Source organism: Chiloscyllium plagiosum, unplaced genomic scaffold, assembly GCF_037043375.1.
Source record: "Chiloscyllium plagiosum isolate Xiang-an unplaced genomic scaffold, Cpla_swu_hap1 HiC_scaffold_32, whole genome shotgun sequence".
Taxonomy (NCBI): domain Eukaryota; kingdom Metazoa; phylum Chordata; class Chondrichthyes; order Orectolobiformes; family Hemiscylliidae; genus Chiloscyllium; species Chiloscyllium plagiosum.
Genome location: NW_028270170.1, coordinates 4,711,821 through 4,729,784, shown reverse-complemented (window position 1 = coordinate 4,729,784; position 17,964 = coordinate 4,711,821). Strand labels below are relative to the sequence as shown.

General features: G+C 44.3%; 1 protein-coding gene across 1 annotated transcript in view; it reads left to right on the top strand.

Annotated features, from left to right (window-relative positions):
* Nucleotides 1–17,964, top strand: part of LOC122539733 (src kinase-associated phosphoprotein 1) — a 397,172-nt gene that overhangs the window by 303,972 nt on the left and 75,236 nt on the right. Inside the window, exon 10 of the mRNA XM_043674766.2 lies at nucleotides 680–739. Within this exon, the coding sequence (XP_043530701.1) occupies nucleotides 680–739 (60 nt within the window). The remainder of the gene's footprint in view (nucleotides 1–679; nucleotides 740–17,964) is intronic.

Sequence of the window (17,964 nt, the reverse complement as noted above, 5' to 3'; positions counted from 1 at the left end):
CTCCAGCTCTAGCCTCTTGTACCTCCCTGATGTTAATCACCCGCAGTTCATTGAATCATGGGATTCATGGGAACTCTGGTGAGAATGTGGTGCTCGGTCCCACAAGGAGCTTTTCAGGCAGAGATTATGGACACATTAAGGGAAAGCTGGAGAAATACCAGAAATGAAGTTCTTGTTGAAGAACTGAGCTGATGGACAGCAAGGTAGCTCAGTGGTTAGTACTGCTGTCTCACAGCACCAGGGTCCCAGGTTCAATTCCACCCTCAGGTGACTGTGTGGAGTTTGCTTGTTCTTCCCATGTCTGTGCGGGTTTCTCCCAGGTGCTCCGGTTTCCTCCCACAGTCCAAAGATGTGCAGATTAGGTGAATTGGCCATGCTAAATTGTCCACAGTGTTCAGGGCATATAGGTTAGGTGCTTTAATCAGGGGTAAACACAGGGAAATGGCTCTGGGTGGGTTACTCTTTGAAGGGTTGGTGTGGACTTGTTGGGCCAAAGGGCCTGTTTCCATTCTGTAGGAATTCTATGAAGTTCTATGACTGGAAGTTGTGAGGAGCATAACCACCAGCACAGAGTCAATAGGCCCAGTTGGTGTATTTTTCTGCAATTCTGCTGGATGTTGTGTTGACACTGGAACATAAAAGTTTATTTTGAATAACTGCTTGGTATTTTTTCTTTCAGAGGATGACTTCCCTCCACCCATACCCCCAGAGGAAGAGGATGATGATATGCAAGGCCCAGGTAATTTTCCTCAATAAATCATACATGTGTACCCGAATACTGTGTTTCACAACTGGCATCTGCTTTCTGACTTGTGTACAGCTTCCCTCCCCCACCCCACCTCTCCGTATTTTCAAATTCATGTTTTGTCTCTTCATGAGGTGCCCATGTCACCCTGTGATTACACAGCTCAGGTGATGGCGCTGTTGTCAGGGGCACTGCCTGGAGGGAAATTAAGCCAAGTTGGCTTAGAAATGGGACCATTTCCTAGATTTTCATTGGCTTATCGAGAGAGTGGAATGGAAGGATGCTTGAATTTAATTGTTTCTCTCCACTTCCCCATTTAAAGCCCTCATTTTATTGGACAGTACACATAAAAATACATGGCACAATATAAGGCCATTTGGCGCATTTTGCCTCCTTCCCTGTCATGGGGCCCAATACTGAAACCTCTAAGGAAATGTCCTGGTAAAAATAGTCCTTGATGGAGTGAGATTGTCAGGTGAGACTGCCCTCCATTCCTTTACCTTGGTGTTGCCAGATTTCCTACCCTGCGAGCTTGCACATGCTTCTTCTAGTCCAGTTACAGAATATCTGAGCAGAATATGTGGGCGGCACGGTGGCACAGTGGTTAGCACTGCTGCCTCTCAGCGCTAGAGACCCGGGTTCAATTCCCGCCTCAGGCGACTCTCTGTGTGGAGTTTGCACGTTCTCCCCGTGTCTGCGTGGGTTTCCTCCGGGTGCTCCGGTTTCCTCCCACAGTCCAAAAAAAATGTGCAGGTTAGGTGAATTGACCATGCTAAATTGTCCGTAGTGTTAGGTGAAGGGGTAAATGTAGGGGTATGGGTCTGGGTGGTATACGCTTCGGCGGGTCGGTATGGACTTGTTGGGCCGGAGGACCTGTTTCCACACTGTAAGTAATCTAATCACCCTGTCTGTCCATTCCTTTCCTCATGATTCCCACAAGCAGCGGTGTCTTTATCACTGTCCCTTTGAGCTGGGGGGAAATGAGTTAAAATGACACTCAGAATCACAGAATCATGCTGTACAATAGATGCCTTTCAGCCCTTCGAGGCTGTACTGTCATAAATATGCTACTACTGACACTAGTCCCATTTTCCCAAACCTGGACCATAGTCTTGAACTTCACAACATTCCAAGTGCTCATCCAGGGTGTGAGGTTTCTCACTTCAACTGTCTTCCCAGGCAGAACATTCCAGGTTCCCACCACCCTCTGGGTGAAAAAGGTTTCCTCAAATCCCATCTTAAACCTCCTCGTTACTGACCCTCCAACTAAATGGAGCAGCTGTCCACCCTGTCCTTGCCTCTCTTAATCTTACACACCTCTATCAGGTCCCCCCTCAGCTTTCTCTGTTTGAAAGAAAACAGCCTGAGCTTATCCAGCCTCTCTTCATCACTATACTACCCCATCCCAGGCAACATCCTGGTGAATCTCCATTCCCCCCCCCCTCCAATGCAGTCACATCCTTCCTATACTGCACACAGTACTCCAGCTGTAGCCTAATCAGAGTTCTGTTCCTCTCTAACATAACCTCCCTGCACTTATAATCTCTACCATGACTGATAAAGGCAAGTGTCCTGTTTGCATTCTTAACCACCCTATTAACCTATCCTGTTAACTTCAGGGATCTGTGGACAAACACCCCAAGATCCCTCTATCCCAGTGTCCTGCATTTATTGAGTACTTCCTTGTCGTATTACCTCTCCCAAAGTGCATCATCTCACACTTGTCAGGGTTAAATTTCATGTGACCAATCCATTCATATCCTCCTATAACCTGACACCTTCCCCCTCACTGTCAACCACCCGGCCAAACTTTGTCTCATTTGCCAACTTAATTATTATCCCTTCCCCTTGTTCATTGATGTCATTTACAAATGTCATGAATAATAAGGGACACAGCACCACTCGCTGTGCTAAGTCACTGCACATAGCGTCTAGTCATACAAACAGCTTTCCACCACCACCCTCTGTCTCCTACCATCAATCTAATTATGGATAAATCTTGCCAAATTACTCTGGATCCTAGGAGCTTTTATCTTCTTTATCAGACTCCCATGTGGGACTTTGTCAAAGGCCTTGCTGAAATCCATTCGGACCACGTAAATTGCCCTACCCTCATCCAAACACTTGGTCATCTCCTTGAAACATTCCACCTTCTAGTATGCTAATGTGTGCTTTCCCGATGACAGAAGCATCAAACTGATTGACTGTTAGAGACCAGGATAAAGGCCAAAGGCCTGATGCAGCAAATCTGAGGAGTATTAAATACTAACAAGATTCAAAGGAAGATCCTCTTTCAAGCTGATCTAGCGGGGATTGGGACACAATTAGATCCGAAGCCACTAGATTCTGAATAGATCAGATGTTCACAAATCTGCCAAGTTAATGCTCCTAGAGATCCAAAACTCTGAGACTTGGCAGAGGCTGAGCAAGTTGGGGCTATCTTAATAGGTGCCAGTATTATTAGGGAAGGGTTTCAAATGGGTAAAAGATAGAAACACAGAAAATAGGAGCTGGAGTAGGCTATTCAGCCCTTCAAGTCTGCCCTGCCATTCAACAGGATCATGGCTGATCATCCAACTCAGTTCCCGCTTTCTCCCTGTTTCCTTTGATACCTTTCAGTCCTAAGAACTATATCTAACTCCTCAGGGAAAACATTGTGTCTAGCCCTCAACTCCTTAATGTGGTTGGGAATTCCACAGCCTCACTATTCTCTGGGTGAAGAAATCTATCCCCGTCTCAGTCCTAAATGGCCTACCCGTATCCTTGGACTAACCTCCAGTTCTGGATTCCCTGATCATTAGAAACACGTTTCCTGTATTTTCCCTGTCTAGTCTGGTTAGAATTGTACACATTTCTTTGAGAACCACCCCCCCCCCCCCCCCACCCCCCCACAATCCAATCATGCTTCATATGTCAGTTTTGCCATCACAGAAATCACTCTGTACGGCACGGTGACTCAGTGGTTAGCACTGCTGCCTTACAGCGCCAGGGACCCGGGTTCAATTCCAGCCTCGTGTGGCAGTCTGTGTGGAGTTTGCACATTCTCCCCCCTGTGTCTTCGTGGGTTTCCTCAAGATGCTCCGCTTTCCTCTCACAATCCAAAGATGAGCAGGTCTGGTGAATTGGCCATGCTAAATTGCCCATGGTGTTAGGTGCATTTATCAGGGGTAAATACAGGGTTGGGGTGGTTTACTCTTCGGAGGGCCGGTGTGGACTTGTTGGGCTGAAGAGCCTGTTTCCACACTGGAGGGAATGTCATCTAAATCTTTGCTGCACTCCCTGCATCACCAGAACATCCTTCCGGAGATAAGGAGACCAAACCGTTCTCAGCCTGTTCAGAGGTTCCATAACACAGCTGTACAGCAGATGGGACACAAAACCCAGGCTGCCTAGTGCAGAGATAGAGACACTACCACCAGTCAAGGCCCTGTACAATGGTAGCAAGACATGTATGTTCCAGTTCCTGAACCTTCACACAAACATACCATTTACCTTCTTCACAGCCTGGAGCACCCACAAGCTTACCCTCAGTGACTGGTACACAATGACACCCAGGTCTCACTGCACCGACCCCCTTCCCATTTATATAATCATCTGACTTCTCCTGTTAGCTATCAAAGTGGATATCCTCAGATTTATATGTATAATGTAATGTTTTTCCATGGAAATGTTTTCACTTGTGGAAAGTATTAAAATTTGAAGCAATGATCATTAAGCTAGTCACTTGTAAATCTAAGAGGGAACTACGGAGACATTTCCTTATCCAGGGAGTAATTAGAGTATGTGTTCCAGTATGCGCAGGTTACAATCCATTGTTACAATTGAGATGGTGTTCCTGTATTGTCCACATGATGATTCACTAAAGCCAGTTCAATTCACAGACACATGTGCATTTCCGTAGCTTCCACCTGCAGGGACCAGAAATGCCCCTGGATGGTTTTTGCATCATTTCTCTGTGAGTTCAAAGATGTCCCTTTTCAAATAAAATCAAATCTCTGGCTGCCTTAGCATCTCATTGGAGATAACACCATTTGTACCAGGATCTCAAGATGCTTTGCTCACAATCGTCATCTTCAGTCTTGCATCAGGGAGGTAGGTGCCAGAGGATTGGAGGCCAGTTAATGTCGTTGTACTTCACAAGAATAGTGTCAGAGATAGATCAGGGATCTATAGACCAAAGAGTCCAACATTAGTGGGAGGGAAACTATTGGAGAAAATAGTGAAAGAGAAAATTAATCTCCATTTAGAGACACAAGCTTTGATTAGGGATTGTCAGCATAGCTTTGTCAGAGTGGGAGGTGGGGGGGTCATGTCTAACGAATCTGGTGGAACTGTTCAAGAAGGCGGAGGAATTGAGATATGGAACTTACTAGCACAAGGTGTTATTAAGTAATAAAATCCGGTGATTCAGGAGGACTAGACAATCACATGGAGAAAGTGTGGACCGCAGATGCTGGAGATCAGAGTCGAGAGTGTAGTGCTGGAAAAAGGTCAGGCAGCGTCCAAGGAGCAGGAAAATCGACATTTCGGGCAAAAGCCCTTCATCAGACAAGCACATGAACTGGGATGATGTCTTAGAATGAGAAGCTGGTGATCAATAGCTGCCTGAGCATGAGCTTGAGAAGGTTCTGGTTCCTAAAGTTAAAAATCACACAACACCAGGTTATAGTCCAACAGGTTTAATTGGAAGCACACTAGCTTTGGGAGCGACGCTCCTTCATCAGGTGATTGTGGAGGGCTCGATTGTAACACAGAATTTATAGCAAAAATTTGCAGTGTGATGTAACTGAAATTATACATTGAAGAATTGATTGTCTGTTAAATCTTTCATCTGTTAGAATACAGTGATAGTTTCACTTTTCATGTGTAAATCACAAAACCCTTTTTTTTAAAGTTGCATTCTCGGGTTTGTGATTTACACATGAAAAGTGAAACTATCACTGTATTCTAACAGATGAAAGGTTTAACAGACAATCAATTCTTCAATGTATAATTTCAGTTACATCACACTGCAAAATTTTGCTATAAATTCTGTGTTACGATCGAGCCCTCCACAATCACCTGATGAAGGAGCGTCGTTCCGAAGGCTAGTGTGCTTCCAATTAAACCTGTTGGACTATAACCTGGTGTTGTGTGATTTTTAACTTTGTACACCCCAGTCCAACACCGGCATCTCCGAATCCTGGTTCCTAAAGAAAGTCAAATCCAACAAGATCCAACTCTCAAGAGGAACAGGCAGAATTGTGAGGGTGATGTAAAGGATGGAGGTTATGAAATAGTGCAAGCTTCAAGAACAAGAGGATTTGAGGTCATTGTGTGACATGGGTTAGGAGTTGATTAAGATGTTGGAAGTGGAGAGAGTAGAGATAAAGGAAAGGGATCCTGATTAGTGTTCCCCTTCTATCAGAACCTTAGCATTTTACCCAAATTATTAATGATGTGGATGACGGATGAGAGAGCTGGACGTCACAGTTTGTGGAATCCAGTAATGAGGAGACATAGTAAGCTGAGGACCTGCAAGTTTCTAAAGGATATGGATAAAGTGGGTGAAAGTGAGGCGGGTGAAGTTCAAGGGTGGGGGGAGCGCGATCATGTTAAGTCATTCACTTTAGTTCAAGTTAAAGCAGTGGGAATATTTCCTTAGAACGACTGGGGACATCAAAGGAGCAATGGGATACACGAGTTGAGGTACAAAAATTGCAGAAGGTCATGAACAGGCTCAAAGAGTAACCAGGAAACCTTTGGAATTAGTAGGTTTTGAGAACTAATGGAATTTGTTTTATTTTCTGGTGAGCTGGAATTCAAAGGGAAATTGTTCTTTGCTTGTAAGGCAGCCATCTGGGATGAAGCAATCCATTCGGCACACTGTACCTCATGAAAGATTTATTGGCCTCAGAAGAGTGTTGGGCAGAGTAGATTCACCAGAATGAAACTAGGGCTTAAGGGGTTAAATGTTAGTAGTCATTAGGAATGGGTTCCTGTGTGTTTATGCGTTGCAAAGTGATCCAATTGAAGTGTTTACGATGAGGAAGGGATTCATTTGCTCTGGTGAGGGGTGCAGGATGTGGCATTCCAGCCTGACAACTGGAGCTGATTTGTTCAGGAGGAAACCAGACAGCCCTTGTTCATACAAAATGGAAATCTGGAAACTCCTCCCCTCACAAAGGCTGTCAATGCGAGGGGACAATTGAAACTTTCATCTTGAGGTGAACAGTTTTGAATCAGGGAAAGGTATGAAGAGGAATAGAAAGATGACAGGTAAATGGAATTGAGATGCAAAGCAGCCCTGATGTCATGTAACAGTGCAACGGAGCTAAATAGTCCTGTCCCTGTTAGAATGTTTTTTTCATTCGGTTTCATGCAGTCGGGGAAACCGGATTCTAGTTTGGTTTCAATTGACACCGCCTCCTAAAGGCAAGGTTTGACAGGGAGTGTGAGACTATCGAACTCCCTATTGTTTGTGGATTGTCAAAGTGTTATGTTCGGAAGTGAAGGTTGAGCCACTGTTCTTATCACCAGCACCACATGCATCATTCCGAGACACTTTTCCAAAGGAAGGCCGGGGAGAGGTAGGGCAGTGCACAGGCAGGAAGCCTCTGGCCAACTCGCTTTTCCTATTCTCCGCTGCGGGAAGGAAAAGAGGCCCCTAACATTTTGCAAGTTTCGTAAAACCCAGAGGAAGCAAGTGGCAGGTTGCCTGTTGGAACAGGACAAAGAGCATCAAGGCTGGAATCATTGACAAGGCCACCTCATTCCAATCCCTGAACGTCAAAAACAGTCCAGTGTGTGTTCCCCCCACCCTGTGGTCAATGCTCAGGATAGATAACCCTTCACACGAACTCCACATCTACGTGATCCTCCTTCCTGAATTACTGACCATTGTTAGATTAGATACCAAGTGAAGCTCCCTCTACACTGTCCCCACCTAATACTCCAGGACAGGGACAGAACAGGGTTAGATACAGAGCAAAGCTCCCTCTACACTGTTCCCATCTAATACTTCCAGGACAAGGTTAGATACAAAGTAAAGCTCCTTCTACACTCTCCCCCATCAAACACTCACAGGTCAGCTTGGATTAGATGTGCCTTTTATTCTTTTGTTAAGAGATAATTCCTGAAGTAGACAAGTCCTGAATTCTGCAGGAGGAGATCTCAGTTCAGGCTGGACAGTGTGTGCGATCTGCTGAAAAATCTGTTTATATTCCTGGCATGAAGGAGTTAAGGGACTTGCGTGTTTAGGTTTGGTTTGCAGTCACATCTGCAGAAGCCATTGGCTAGCGCTGGTGGTAGAGAGGAGTGTGGCAGGAGCTGACTGCAAGGATTTCTGCTGCTGTCTGTATCCTACCAGGCTCAGCCTGGTGTCAGGAACTGCACGTACACAAACTCTGTCCCCTCTAACCCTGTCCCAACCCCAGGCCATTCAAAGTAACTCCCCCTCCAACAGTCTGTTTCTCAGCTACCCTGCTGTAGGAGGGTGACCCTGGAGAGCTGTTGTTCTACAAGCTGAGGAGGGTGTCACCCTGAGTGTTGGACGAGTGGTTTTTTTATATTAGATTCCCTACAGTGTTGAAACAGGCCCTTCGGCCCAACCAGTCTACACCGACCCTCCGAAGAGCAACTCACCCAGACCCATTTCCCTCTGACTAATGCACCTAGCACTATGGGCAATTTAGAATGGCCAATTCACCTGACCTGCACACCTTTGGACTGTGGGAGGAAACCGGAACACCCAGAGGAAACCCACACAGACATGAGGAAAATGTGCAAACTCCACGCAGACAGTCACCCGAGGCTGGGATTGAACCTGGGACCTTGGTGCTGTGAGGCAGCAGTGCTAACCACTGAGCCACTGTGCCGCCATTGTGGAAGGGTGTGGCGGTGCAAGACTCCCCCCTCAGTTCTCCTTGTGTGAACTGACCGCCAGCTAATTCTGCAGCCATTCCCACATTACAGGTATATTCACCTTGAAGAGAGTCAGGAAATGATGAGACTCGGGGTGATAAGCAATGAGATTTCTGCAGAAGAGTTCTTTTCTGCTCAGATTTAACTTCCAATAATTATCATTTTCTTTTGTAATTGTGTTTTAAAATCATTGACTTTGGGTTTGTTAGCAAAAGAAACAGGATAACGGCAACACTGATTGGGCAGCAGAAAGGAGAGAGTCTTGGAGGCTGCCTGTTTACACACTGGATGGATGGACGGTGTTCCCTTGGGACTAGGACCCCTGGTCTTTTTGATGTCTGACCTCCACTTGGCCACGTCAGAAATTATTTCAAAGTTTGTGATAAGAGAAAGTTTAGGAATATTGTAATCAATGAGGAGGATAGCAGCAGATTTCAGGAAGGAAAATAAAAATAGATTGGGAAAGTAGACAGAGATGCGGCTGATGAAATTTAATGCAGAGAAATGAGACTTGATTCATTTGGCAGGCAGAATGTGGAGAGGCAATTTAAAGTAAGTGGTACAATTTGAAAGAGGTTGAAGGAACAGAGAGATCTGGGAATCTACTTGCATAACTCTGTGAAGGACACAGGACAAGTTAATAAGACTTGAAAAAACACAGCAAATGGAAACTTTAATTTTTTTGAATGGGGTACAGAATACTAAGGTTTGAAGAACCTTTGTATCCAATGGGTTCTGATCTACCGTATTCTATACTGGAACCTTTTAAAACAGTATTGAACTATGTCCTCCCCACAATTTACAAAAACAACTCAGCATATTCCAATGAAGCAGAGTTAAACTCTGAATGATATGGAATCCATTTGTTTAACAATTATCCTGAAATGGTGTGAAGCATCCCACCATCAGTTCTGCTTGTGTCCATTTTTTTATAATTAATTCACAATTGTAGGTGTCTCTGGCTAGGCCCAGTATTTATTGCCTATCCCTAATTGCTGTGGGTCTGGAGTCACATGGAGGCCAGACCAGGTGAGGACGGCAGTTTCCTTCCCCATAGGACATTAGTGAACCAAATGGGGTTTTTCCAACAATTGACAATGAATTCATGGTCATAGAACATTGAACAATACAGCGTAGAACAGGCCCTCCGACCCTCGATGTTGCGCCGACCTGTGAACTATTCTCAACTCGTCCCCCTACACTATCCCATCATCATCCATGTGCTTATCAAGGGATTGTTTAAATCTCCCTAATGTGACTGAGTTGACTACATTAGCAGGTAGGGCATTCCACGCTCTAACCACTCTCTGAGTAAAGAACCTGCCTCTGACATCTGGTCATCATTAGACTCTTAGTTCCAGATACTTACTGAATTCAAATTCCACCATCTACTGTGGTGAGATTCAAACCCAGATCCCTAGAACATTACCTGGATCTGTGGATTAACAGTCCAGCAATAATGTCACTCAGCCATTGCCCCTCCTGCTCTATATTTGTCACTTTTGGGAGGGGAGGGGTGGTTAGTTGACTGGAAGGCTGGTTTGTGAAGCAGATTGACACAGATTGGCACATGTGATACCGTTCCTGTACCAGCTGTAGACCCCAGCAGTGGTGACCCTGAAGGTAACCTCTCCATCAGTCACCTCTGACTGTTGATAGAGGAAACCTGTGGGTCTGTGGCAGGTCTCACTCTTCCCACTTCCCAATCTCAGTGAGTTCACATCACGACAGCAGAATATCTGCTCAGCTCTTGGCACTGTTTTCTGAGGGAGCTTGCTGTATACAAATTGGCTGCTGTGTGCTCTACATCGCACTCCTCACTAAATCATTTCAATCACTTGAAGATCCTCCTGAGGTTGAGAATAGCATTGTAACATCCAAACCTTTCTAACAATGGAATGATGCATTCACTTAGGGAAATAATTTTCACGTTATAAACCCACGTCATCACCCACTCCTTGGTAAATGCCACAGGAAATCCTGCAGTAATTTAAAATAAATGGATTAATGATGGCTTTGAAATAGCACAGAAAGGCACTAATACAGATGTGCTAATGGATGATCCAAAAATATAGCACAGAAGGAATTGAGCCTGTAGGAGATTTAGGTAATCTGCGATAGAATAATATTTAATTACAACTTGTTGGATTTCCTTTGTAGTTAGAAAGTTTACATTTTTCCCCAAGATGTGATTGTGATGTTGATTAATATTCTTGGAGCTATGAACAATGTTCCAGTACAGCACAACACAGCAGACCTCTCTCCAGCACTCACATGAAAGAAAAATACTGCTCTGAAGAGCTGAACAAAACCAGAAATTACTGGAGAAGCTCACTACGTCTAGCAGCATCCATGGAGAGAGAAACAGAGTTAATGTTTGCAGTCCAGTATGACTCTCCTTTCAAATGGTAGGACAGATTGGATTTGAAACATCATCTCTCGTTCTCTCTCCACAGATGCTGCCAGTTCTAATAAGTTTCTCCAGCAAGTAATATTTTCACCCTGGATAAGCAGTGTGATTGGTAGGGGAAGTGCATAATTATAAGATGCATCATTGTTCTACACTTCATCTTTACTCTGCAGCCCTGTTCACTGGCTAGTTATTACCTTTGAGCTGGGAATCAGCCGTTGTATGAGACTTGCTCCCAGGTAGGCTGCTGAATCTTTTGGATTGTTAATAGGATGTGGGTGTGGCCTGATGTGGTCAACATTAATTGCCCATCACTGAGTGCCCATTTCTAAAGGCAGTTAGAAATCACCTTTGGGTCTGGAGTTCCATGTAGGCAAAGGCGAACAGATTTCATTCCTTCGAGGGTATTACTCAACCAGATGGATTTCTAGGACAATCAGTGATTGCTTCACAGTGACCAGTCTGATTACAGATTTTCTATTCCTGATGAACTGGATTTATTTCTTCATTTGCAGTGTCAGATTTAAACTCTTATCTCTGACTTTTTACTGCAGCTCCCAGTAAGATATCCACTCTGTTACTGTCCTCCTGAAATACAGTCAGATAGAAGAGCCTGAGAAAGACACTCGCTCCACTGTCCATCTCCCCTCTGAGCTGGGGGTGGTGGTGGGTTGGGGTCACTGCATGTACCTTTCTGAAGCAGTCAGTATTTTTAATTGAAACAGGAGAAGGCCATTCAGCCCTTTCAGTTTGCTTTATTTTTCAGAGGTCAACACTGATCTTTAATCTAATCCTTCCCATCCACCTTGGTTCAATATTGTCAGTGAGATAAAGGCTATGGATCTCAAATGTAAAATTATTAGTGAGTTTGCATCTGTGAGAGGGAATTTCAAATTTCTGCTCCTCTTGTGTGAATGGCCTGCCTCTGACTCTCGATTTAGGTCTAATCAGCAACTTCTCCTCAAAGTTCAAAAATATAACTGGTCCCTTGCATCAGTATCCACTGAGGAGAGGGACATGACAGATGTTGAGGTTAGGGATAGATCTTTGCGTACTCATGGTCAAGTCAGTATAAGGAGGAAGAAAGTGTTGGGTATTCCAAAAGGCATTAAAGTGGACAAGTCCCCAGGTCTGGATGGGATCTATCCCAGGTTACTGAGGGAAGCGAGAGAGGAAATAGCTGGGGCCTTAACAAATATCTTTGCAATATCCTTAAGTACAGGTGAGGTTCCGGAGGACTGGAGAATTGCTAATGTTGTCCCCTTGTTTAATCCAGGTAATTATAGACCGGTAAGCCTGACGTCAGTGATAGGAAAGCTGCTGGAGAAGCTACTGAGGGATTGGATCTATTCCCATTTGGAAGAAAATGGGCTTATCAGTAATGAGCAGCATGGTTTTGTGCAGGGAAAGTCATGTCTTCCAACCTAATAGAATTATTTGAGGAGGTGACAGAGCTGATTGATGGGGGAAGGGCTGTTGATGTCATATACGTTGACTTTAGTAAGGTGTTTGATAAGGTTCCCCATGGTAAGCTGATGGAGAAAGTGAAAACACATGGGGTCCATGGTGTACTAGCTAGATGGATAGAGAACTCCCTGGGCAGCAGGGGATAGAGAGTAATAGTGGAAGGGAATTTCTCAAAATGGAAACCTGTGACCAGTGGTGTTCCACAGGGATCCGTGCTGGGACCACTGCTGTTTGTGGTAATTATAAATGATTTGGAGGAAGGTATTGCTTGCCTGATTAGCAAGTTTGCAGATGACACCCAGATTGGTGGAGTAGCAGATATTGAAGGGGACTGTCAGAGAATGCAGTAGAATATAGATAGATTGGAGAGTTGGGCAGAGAAATGGCAGATGGAGTTCAATCTGGACAAATGTAAGGTGATGCATTTTGGAAGATGCAATTCCAGAGTGAACTCGACAGTAAATGGAAAAGCCCTGGGGAAAATTGATGTACAGAGAGATCTGGGTGTTCAGGTCCATTGTTCCCTGAAGGTGGCAACGCAGGTCAGTAAAGTGGTCAAGAAGGCAAAGGGCATGCTTTCCTTCATCGGACAGGGTGTTGACTACAAGAATTGGCAGGTCATGTTGCAGGTGTATAGGACTTTGGTTTGGCCACATTTGGAATACTGCGTACAGTTCTGGTCGCCACATTACCAAAAGGATGTGGACGCTTTGGAGAAGGTGCAGAGGAGGCTCACCCGGATGTTGCCTGGTATGGAGGGCACTAGCTATGAAGAGAGGTTGAGTAGATCAGGATTATTTTCATTAGAAAGACAGACAGTTGAGGGGGGACCTGATTGAGACCTTCAAAATCATGAGAGGTATAGACAGGGTGGATAGCTGAAAGCTTTTTCCCAGTGTGGGGGAATCAATCACTAGGGGTCATGAGTTCACGGTGAGAGGGGAAATGTTGAGGGGAGATATGCGTGGAAAATTCTTTACGCAGAGGGTGCTGAGGCTTGGAACACGTTGCCAGGGGAGGTGGTAGAGATGAGCACAACAGCATCATTGAAGATGTATCCAAAAAGAGATATGAATGCAAGGAGCAAAAGGATACAGATCCTTAGAAAATAGGCGACAGAAAATAGGTGATCGGCACAGGCTTGGAGGGGTGAAGAGCCTGTTCCAGTGCTGTAATTTTCTTTGTTCTATAATAAAAACAGGGGACAGCAAGGGTTCGATGTTTGGATGGAGGTCAGGATTTTGGAGCTTTGTGCTCTGAGCTGTGCCAATATTAACCCTGTTTCTCAATCTCCCACCCACCCCTAGTTTATAGAGTCGTAGACTCCTGGTTTCAGGAGTTGGATACATTTTTCTCCCGAGGTTTGTTTGCATTGCTGAGCAATATTCTCAGAGCTGTGAACAATATTCCAGGACTGCACATCCAGACAATCACGGTCTCTCACTGTATCGCGAAAAAAGCACAAACATAATCTAACGACTTTGTGAACGCAAGAACCCGGGGGAAGAGTGCCCAATTCAGCCCTTCAGGCCTGCCCTCTGCCTGCCCTCCATAACCCTGTAGCTCATTACTAATTAAAAATCTCTCGGATTTCCTCATCCATCTCACTCTGGTGGAGTGAATCCCACATTTAAGGAAGGACCTTCCTCCTCCGCTCTGTTTTAATTCTGCTGTCCCTTATCCTAAAATGATGACCTCTTGTTCTATATCACCCCACAAGGGGAAACATTCTCTCCACGTCTGCTTTGTCAATCCTCTTTTGCACCTTACTGACCTCAGTTAGATCTCCTCTCATACTTCTAAAGCCCAGAGAGTACCGGCCTCAACTGCTTGACCTCTCTTCATAACACAAACCTTTCACCTCTGGGATTAATCCAGTGAACTTCCTCTGAAACTTTAATTTTTTTGTTTTGTGGAATCGTGAGTAGCTCAGATATGACACAATAAACCAAGGGAGTGACCCAAAACCTTTACACTTCATTGCTGAGACCTCAGCTGGAGGATTGTGTCCAATTCCACATGGAAAATGTAGGAGGAACGTCAAGGCCTGGGAGATGTTGTGGAGAGGGTTTCCAAGTTGGCTCCGGGAATGAGGGAGCTCCGTGAATATGGACAGACTGGAGAAGCTGGGATTGTTCCCTTTCGAGCAGAGACATTGAACAAGAGATTTGACAGAACAGTTTAAAAGTTGGAAGGTTTTTGTCAGAGAAATTTGAAGAAATGTTTCACAATGGTGGAAAGTCCATTACCCAATCCAATGACGTAGATTTGTGATCATTGACAAAAGAACCATGAGGAAGGTTAAGTTATTTCATGAAAGTGTGTGTTTATGATTTGTAATGAGGTGCCTGAAAGGGTGGTGTGAGTAGATTCAAAAAGATTTACAAAATGGAATTAGATCACTTCTTAAAAAAAAGCATTTTCAGGGCAATGGAGGCTATGCGGAGGAACCAGTGCAGATACAATGGCTGACTATCTCCCTCGAATAGTCCTCCTTCTGTTCTTCAGCCAAAGTCAGGAGACACCTTCATTAAAACTCATGCCAGGAGGAGTTTGGTCTGAACCATGCATGAGACAAAGTACTCCATGCTCCAACAATACCCTACACTCAGAAATTTGTCCTAATCTCCCTCGTTACTCTCTGTGATAATCTTAAACTGATGATCCCCAATCAGTGCCTCTCCAACCACAGCAAAAACATCTTTCCTTGTATTAGAACCCTTCAGAACTGAAAAATCTTGATTAAATCTCCCTGTCTGCCTCATTGGAATTCATCGCAGTCTCTTAGCTCTTGTCATAACTGTAATTTAGCTTTCTTCAACTCTGCTCTGTATTGACTCTCGATTCTCTAACCCTTCATTGACAATTAGCATTCTTGGTTTTAATTCCCGCCTGTATTCATCTGTCCCTGAATCTGTAGGGTCCCCTGTAAACCATCCTGTACAGCCATATTCCCCTAAGGTAGCCTACCATACAACAAGCACTTATATTTATAAAGCATCTTTAACAAGGTTGAATATCCCAAGGACCTTCACAGGAATGTTATCAGATGAAATATCTCACAGAGCCAGATGAGGAGAAGTAACCAAAAGCCTCGTCAAGAAGGTGGGTTTTACAGAGTATCGTAAAGAAGGTGAGAGTGGTAGAGAAATTTAGGGAGGGAATTTCAGAGCTTTGAGTAGAATACATTAAAATCAGCTTCTGTCCTAAAATGATGACCTCTTGTTCTATATCACCCCACAAGGGGAAACATTCTCTCCACGTCTGCTTTGTCAATCCTCTTTTGCACCTTACTGACCTCAGTTAGATCTCCTCTCATACTTCCAAAGCCCAGAGAGTACCGGCCTCAACTGCTTGACCTCTCTTCATAACACAAACCTTTCACCTCTGGGATTAATCCAGTGAACTTCCTCTGAAACTTTAATTTTTTTGTTTTGTGGAATCGTGAGTAGCTCAGATATGACACAATAAACCAAGGGAGTGACCCAAAACCTTTTCACTTCATTGCTGAGACCTCAGCTGGAGGATTGTGTCCAATTCCACATGGAAAATGTGGAATTTTCAGTCTCCTGAACCCAAGCTAAGGAATTCCCTTCCTAAAGCACACTCCGTGACCACCTCCATCAAACCTCTGTTAAAAATTCCCCTCTGATTGGAGGCTTTTCTTATTTGGTCTGTGCAGCATCTGTTTATTGGTGAGGGGCCTGTGGAAGGTTGATTCTGGATGACGTGTTGCTTTGTAACACAGCGGGACTGGCTGGTAATCACACTCGGTTTTATTCTTTCATGCCACGTGGGCATTGCTAAGATTTGACAGAACAGTTTAAAAGTTGGAAGGTTTTTGTCAGAGAAATTTGAAGAAATGTTTCACAATGGTGGAAAGTCCATTACCCAATCCAATGACGTAGACTTGTGATCGTTGACAAAAGAACCATGAGGAAGGTTAAGTTATTTCATGAAAGTGTGTGTTTATGATCTGTAATGAGGTGCCTGAAAGGGTGGTGTGAATAGATTCAAAAAGATTTAAAAAGTCTTAAATGTCCTGAGGGCAGTTATGACTCAACCATATTGTTGTGGGTGTGGAGTCACGTGGAGAGTTAGCCAGGTAAGGATGCAAGTGCATCAATTGCTAATCAACAAACTATTCCAGATATTTATTGAATTCAAATTTCACTCTTTGCCACAGTGGGATTTGAACTCATGTCCCTAGAACATTAACCCGAGTTTCTGGACTACTAGTCCATCACCACTTTGCCACCAACTCCCTTAGCTTTGTAGTTCCACTCTTGTAATACAGGCGTTTGTTGGAATATTAGTCTGTATTATCTGAAAGCTAGAGTCAGTGTATCAGATCCTGTTTCAGAATATCAGCATATAAAGATGCCTGCCTGTATTAATGTGCAAGTCAGGGTGTAAGTTCCCAAAGTGCAGTTGAACACTATCTGTGTTGCCAATTTCCTTCTGGAAGTATGGTTTTATATTCATAAACAGACCCGCAGACATAGACAGAGAACAGCAGAGAGTGCTCCATTGTGCACTGGCCAATGCAAATCCCTCAATCAACATCACTAAAGTCACACTGATGTTATCACTTTGCTGTTTTCTGTGGGATCTTGCAGTGCAGAAGTTGACCATGCGTTTCCTGTATTGAAACAGTGACTACACTCCAAAAAGTAATTTTGCTGAGAACAGTCCTTTGGTCTTGAGGTTGTGTCAGGTCCTTCAGAAATGTAGTCTTCCCCTCTCCTTCCAGCTCAGAGGCACTAACTTTCTTCATACGCTGGCTCCAGGGATTTGGGAGAAATGTAGGATCTGGGACCTCAAACAGAACAGACCCTTCTGCATCTGAATGGCTGCTCGATCTCGTGAGGAGGCAGGTTATTTAGATTCTGAATGTAGGTTTGCTCACTGAGCTGGAAGGTTCATTTCCAGATGTTTCGTCACCATACTAGGTAACATCTTCAGTGGGCCTCAGACAAAGCACTGTACATGATTCCCGCTTTCTATTTATATGTTTGGGTTTCTTTCGGTTGGTGATGTCATTTCCTGTGGTGATGTCAGGACAGCAGCTAATGACCTTGAAAGACCCTAGACAGAGAACAAGCAAAACTAATGTAATTTACAAAATACCGTGCAAGAACTGTAACAAACACTAAATTGGACAAACAGGCAGAAAACTAGCCACCAGGATACAGGAACATCAACTAGCCACAAAATGACATGACCCTCTCTCACTAGTATCCTTACATACAGATAAGGAAGGACACCACTTCAACTGGGACAACACATCCATCCTAGAACAAGCCAAACCGAGACACGCATGAGAATTCCTAGAATCATGGCATTCCAACTGGAACTCTATCAACAAACACCATTAGAGTTAGACCCCATCTACCACCCCCTGAGAAAAAGAACAGGAAATGACATCACCATAGGAAAT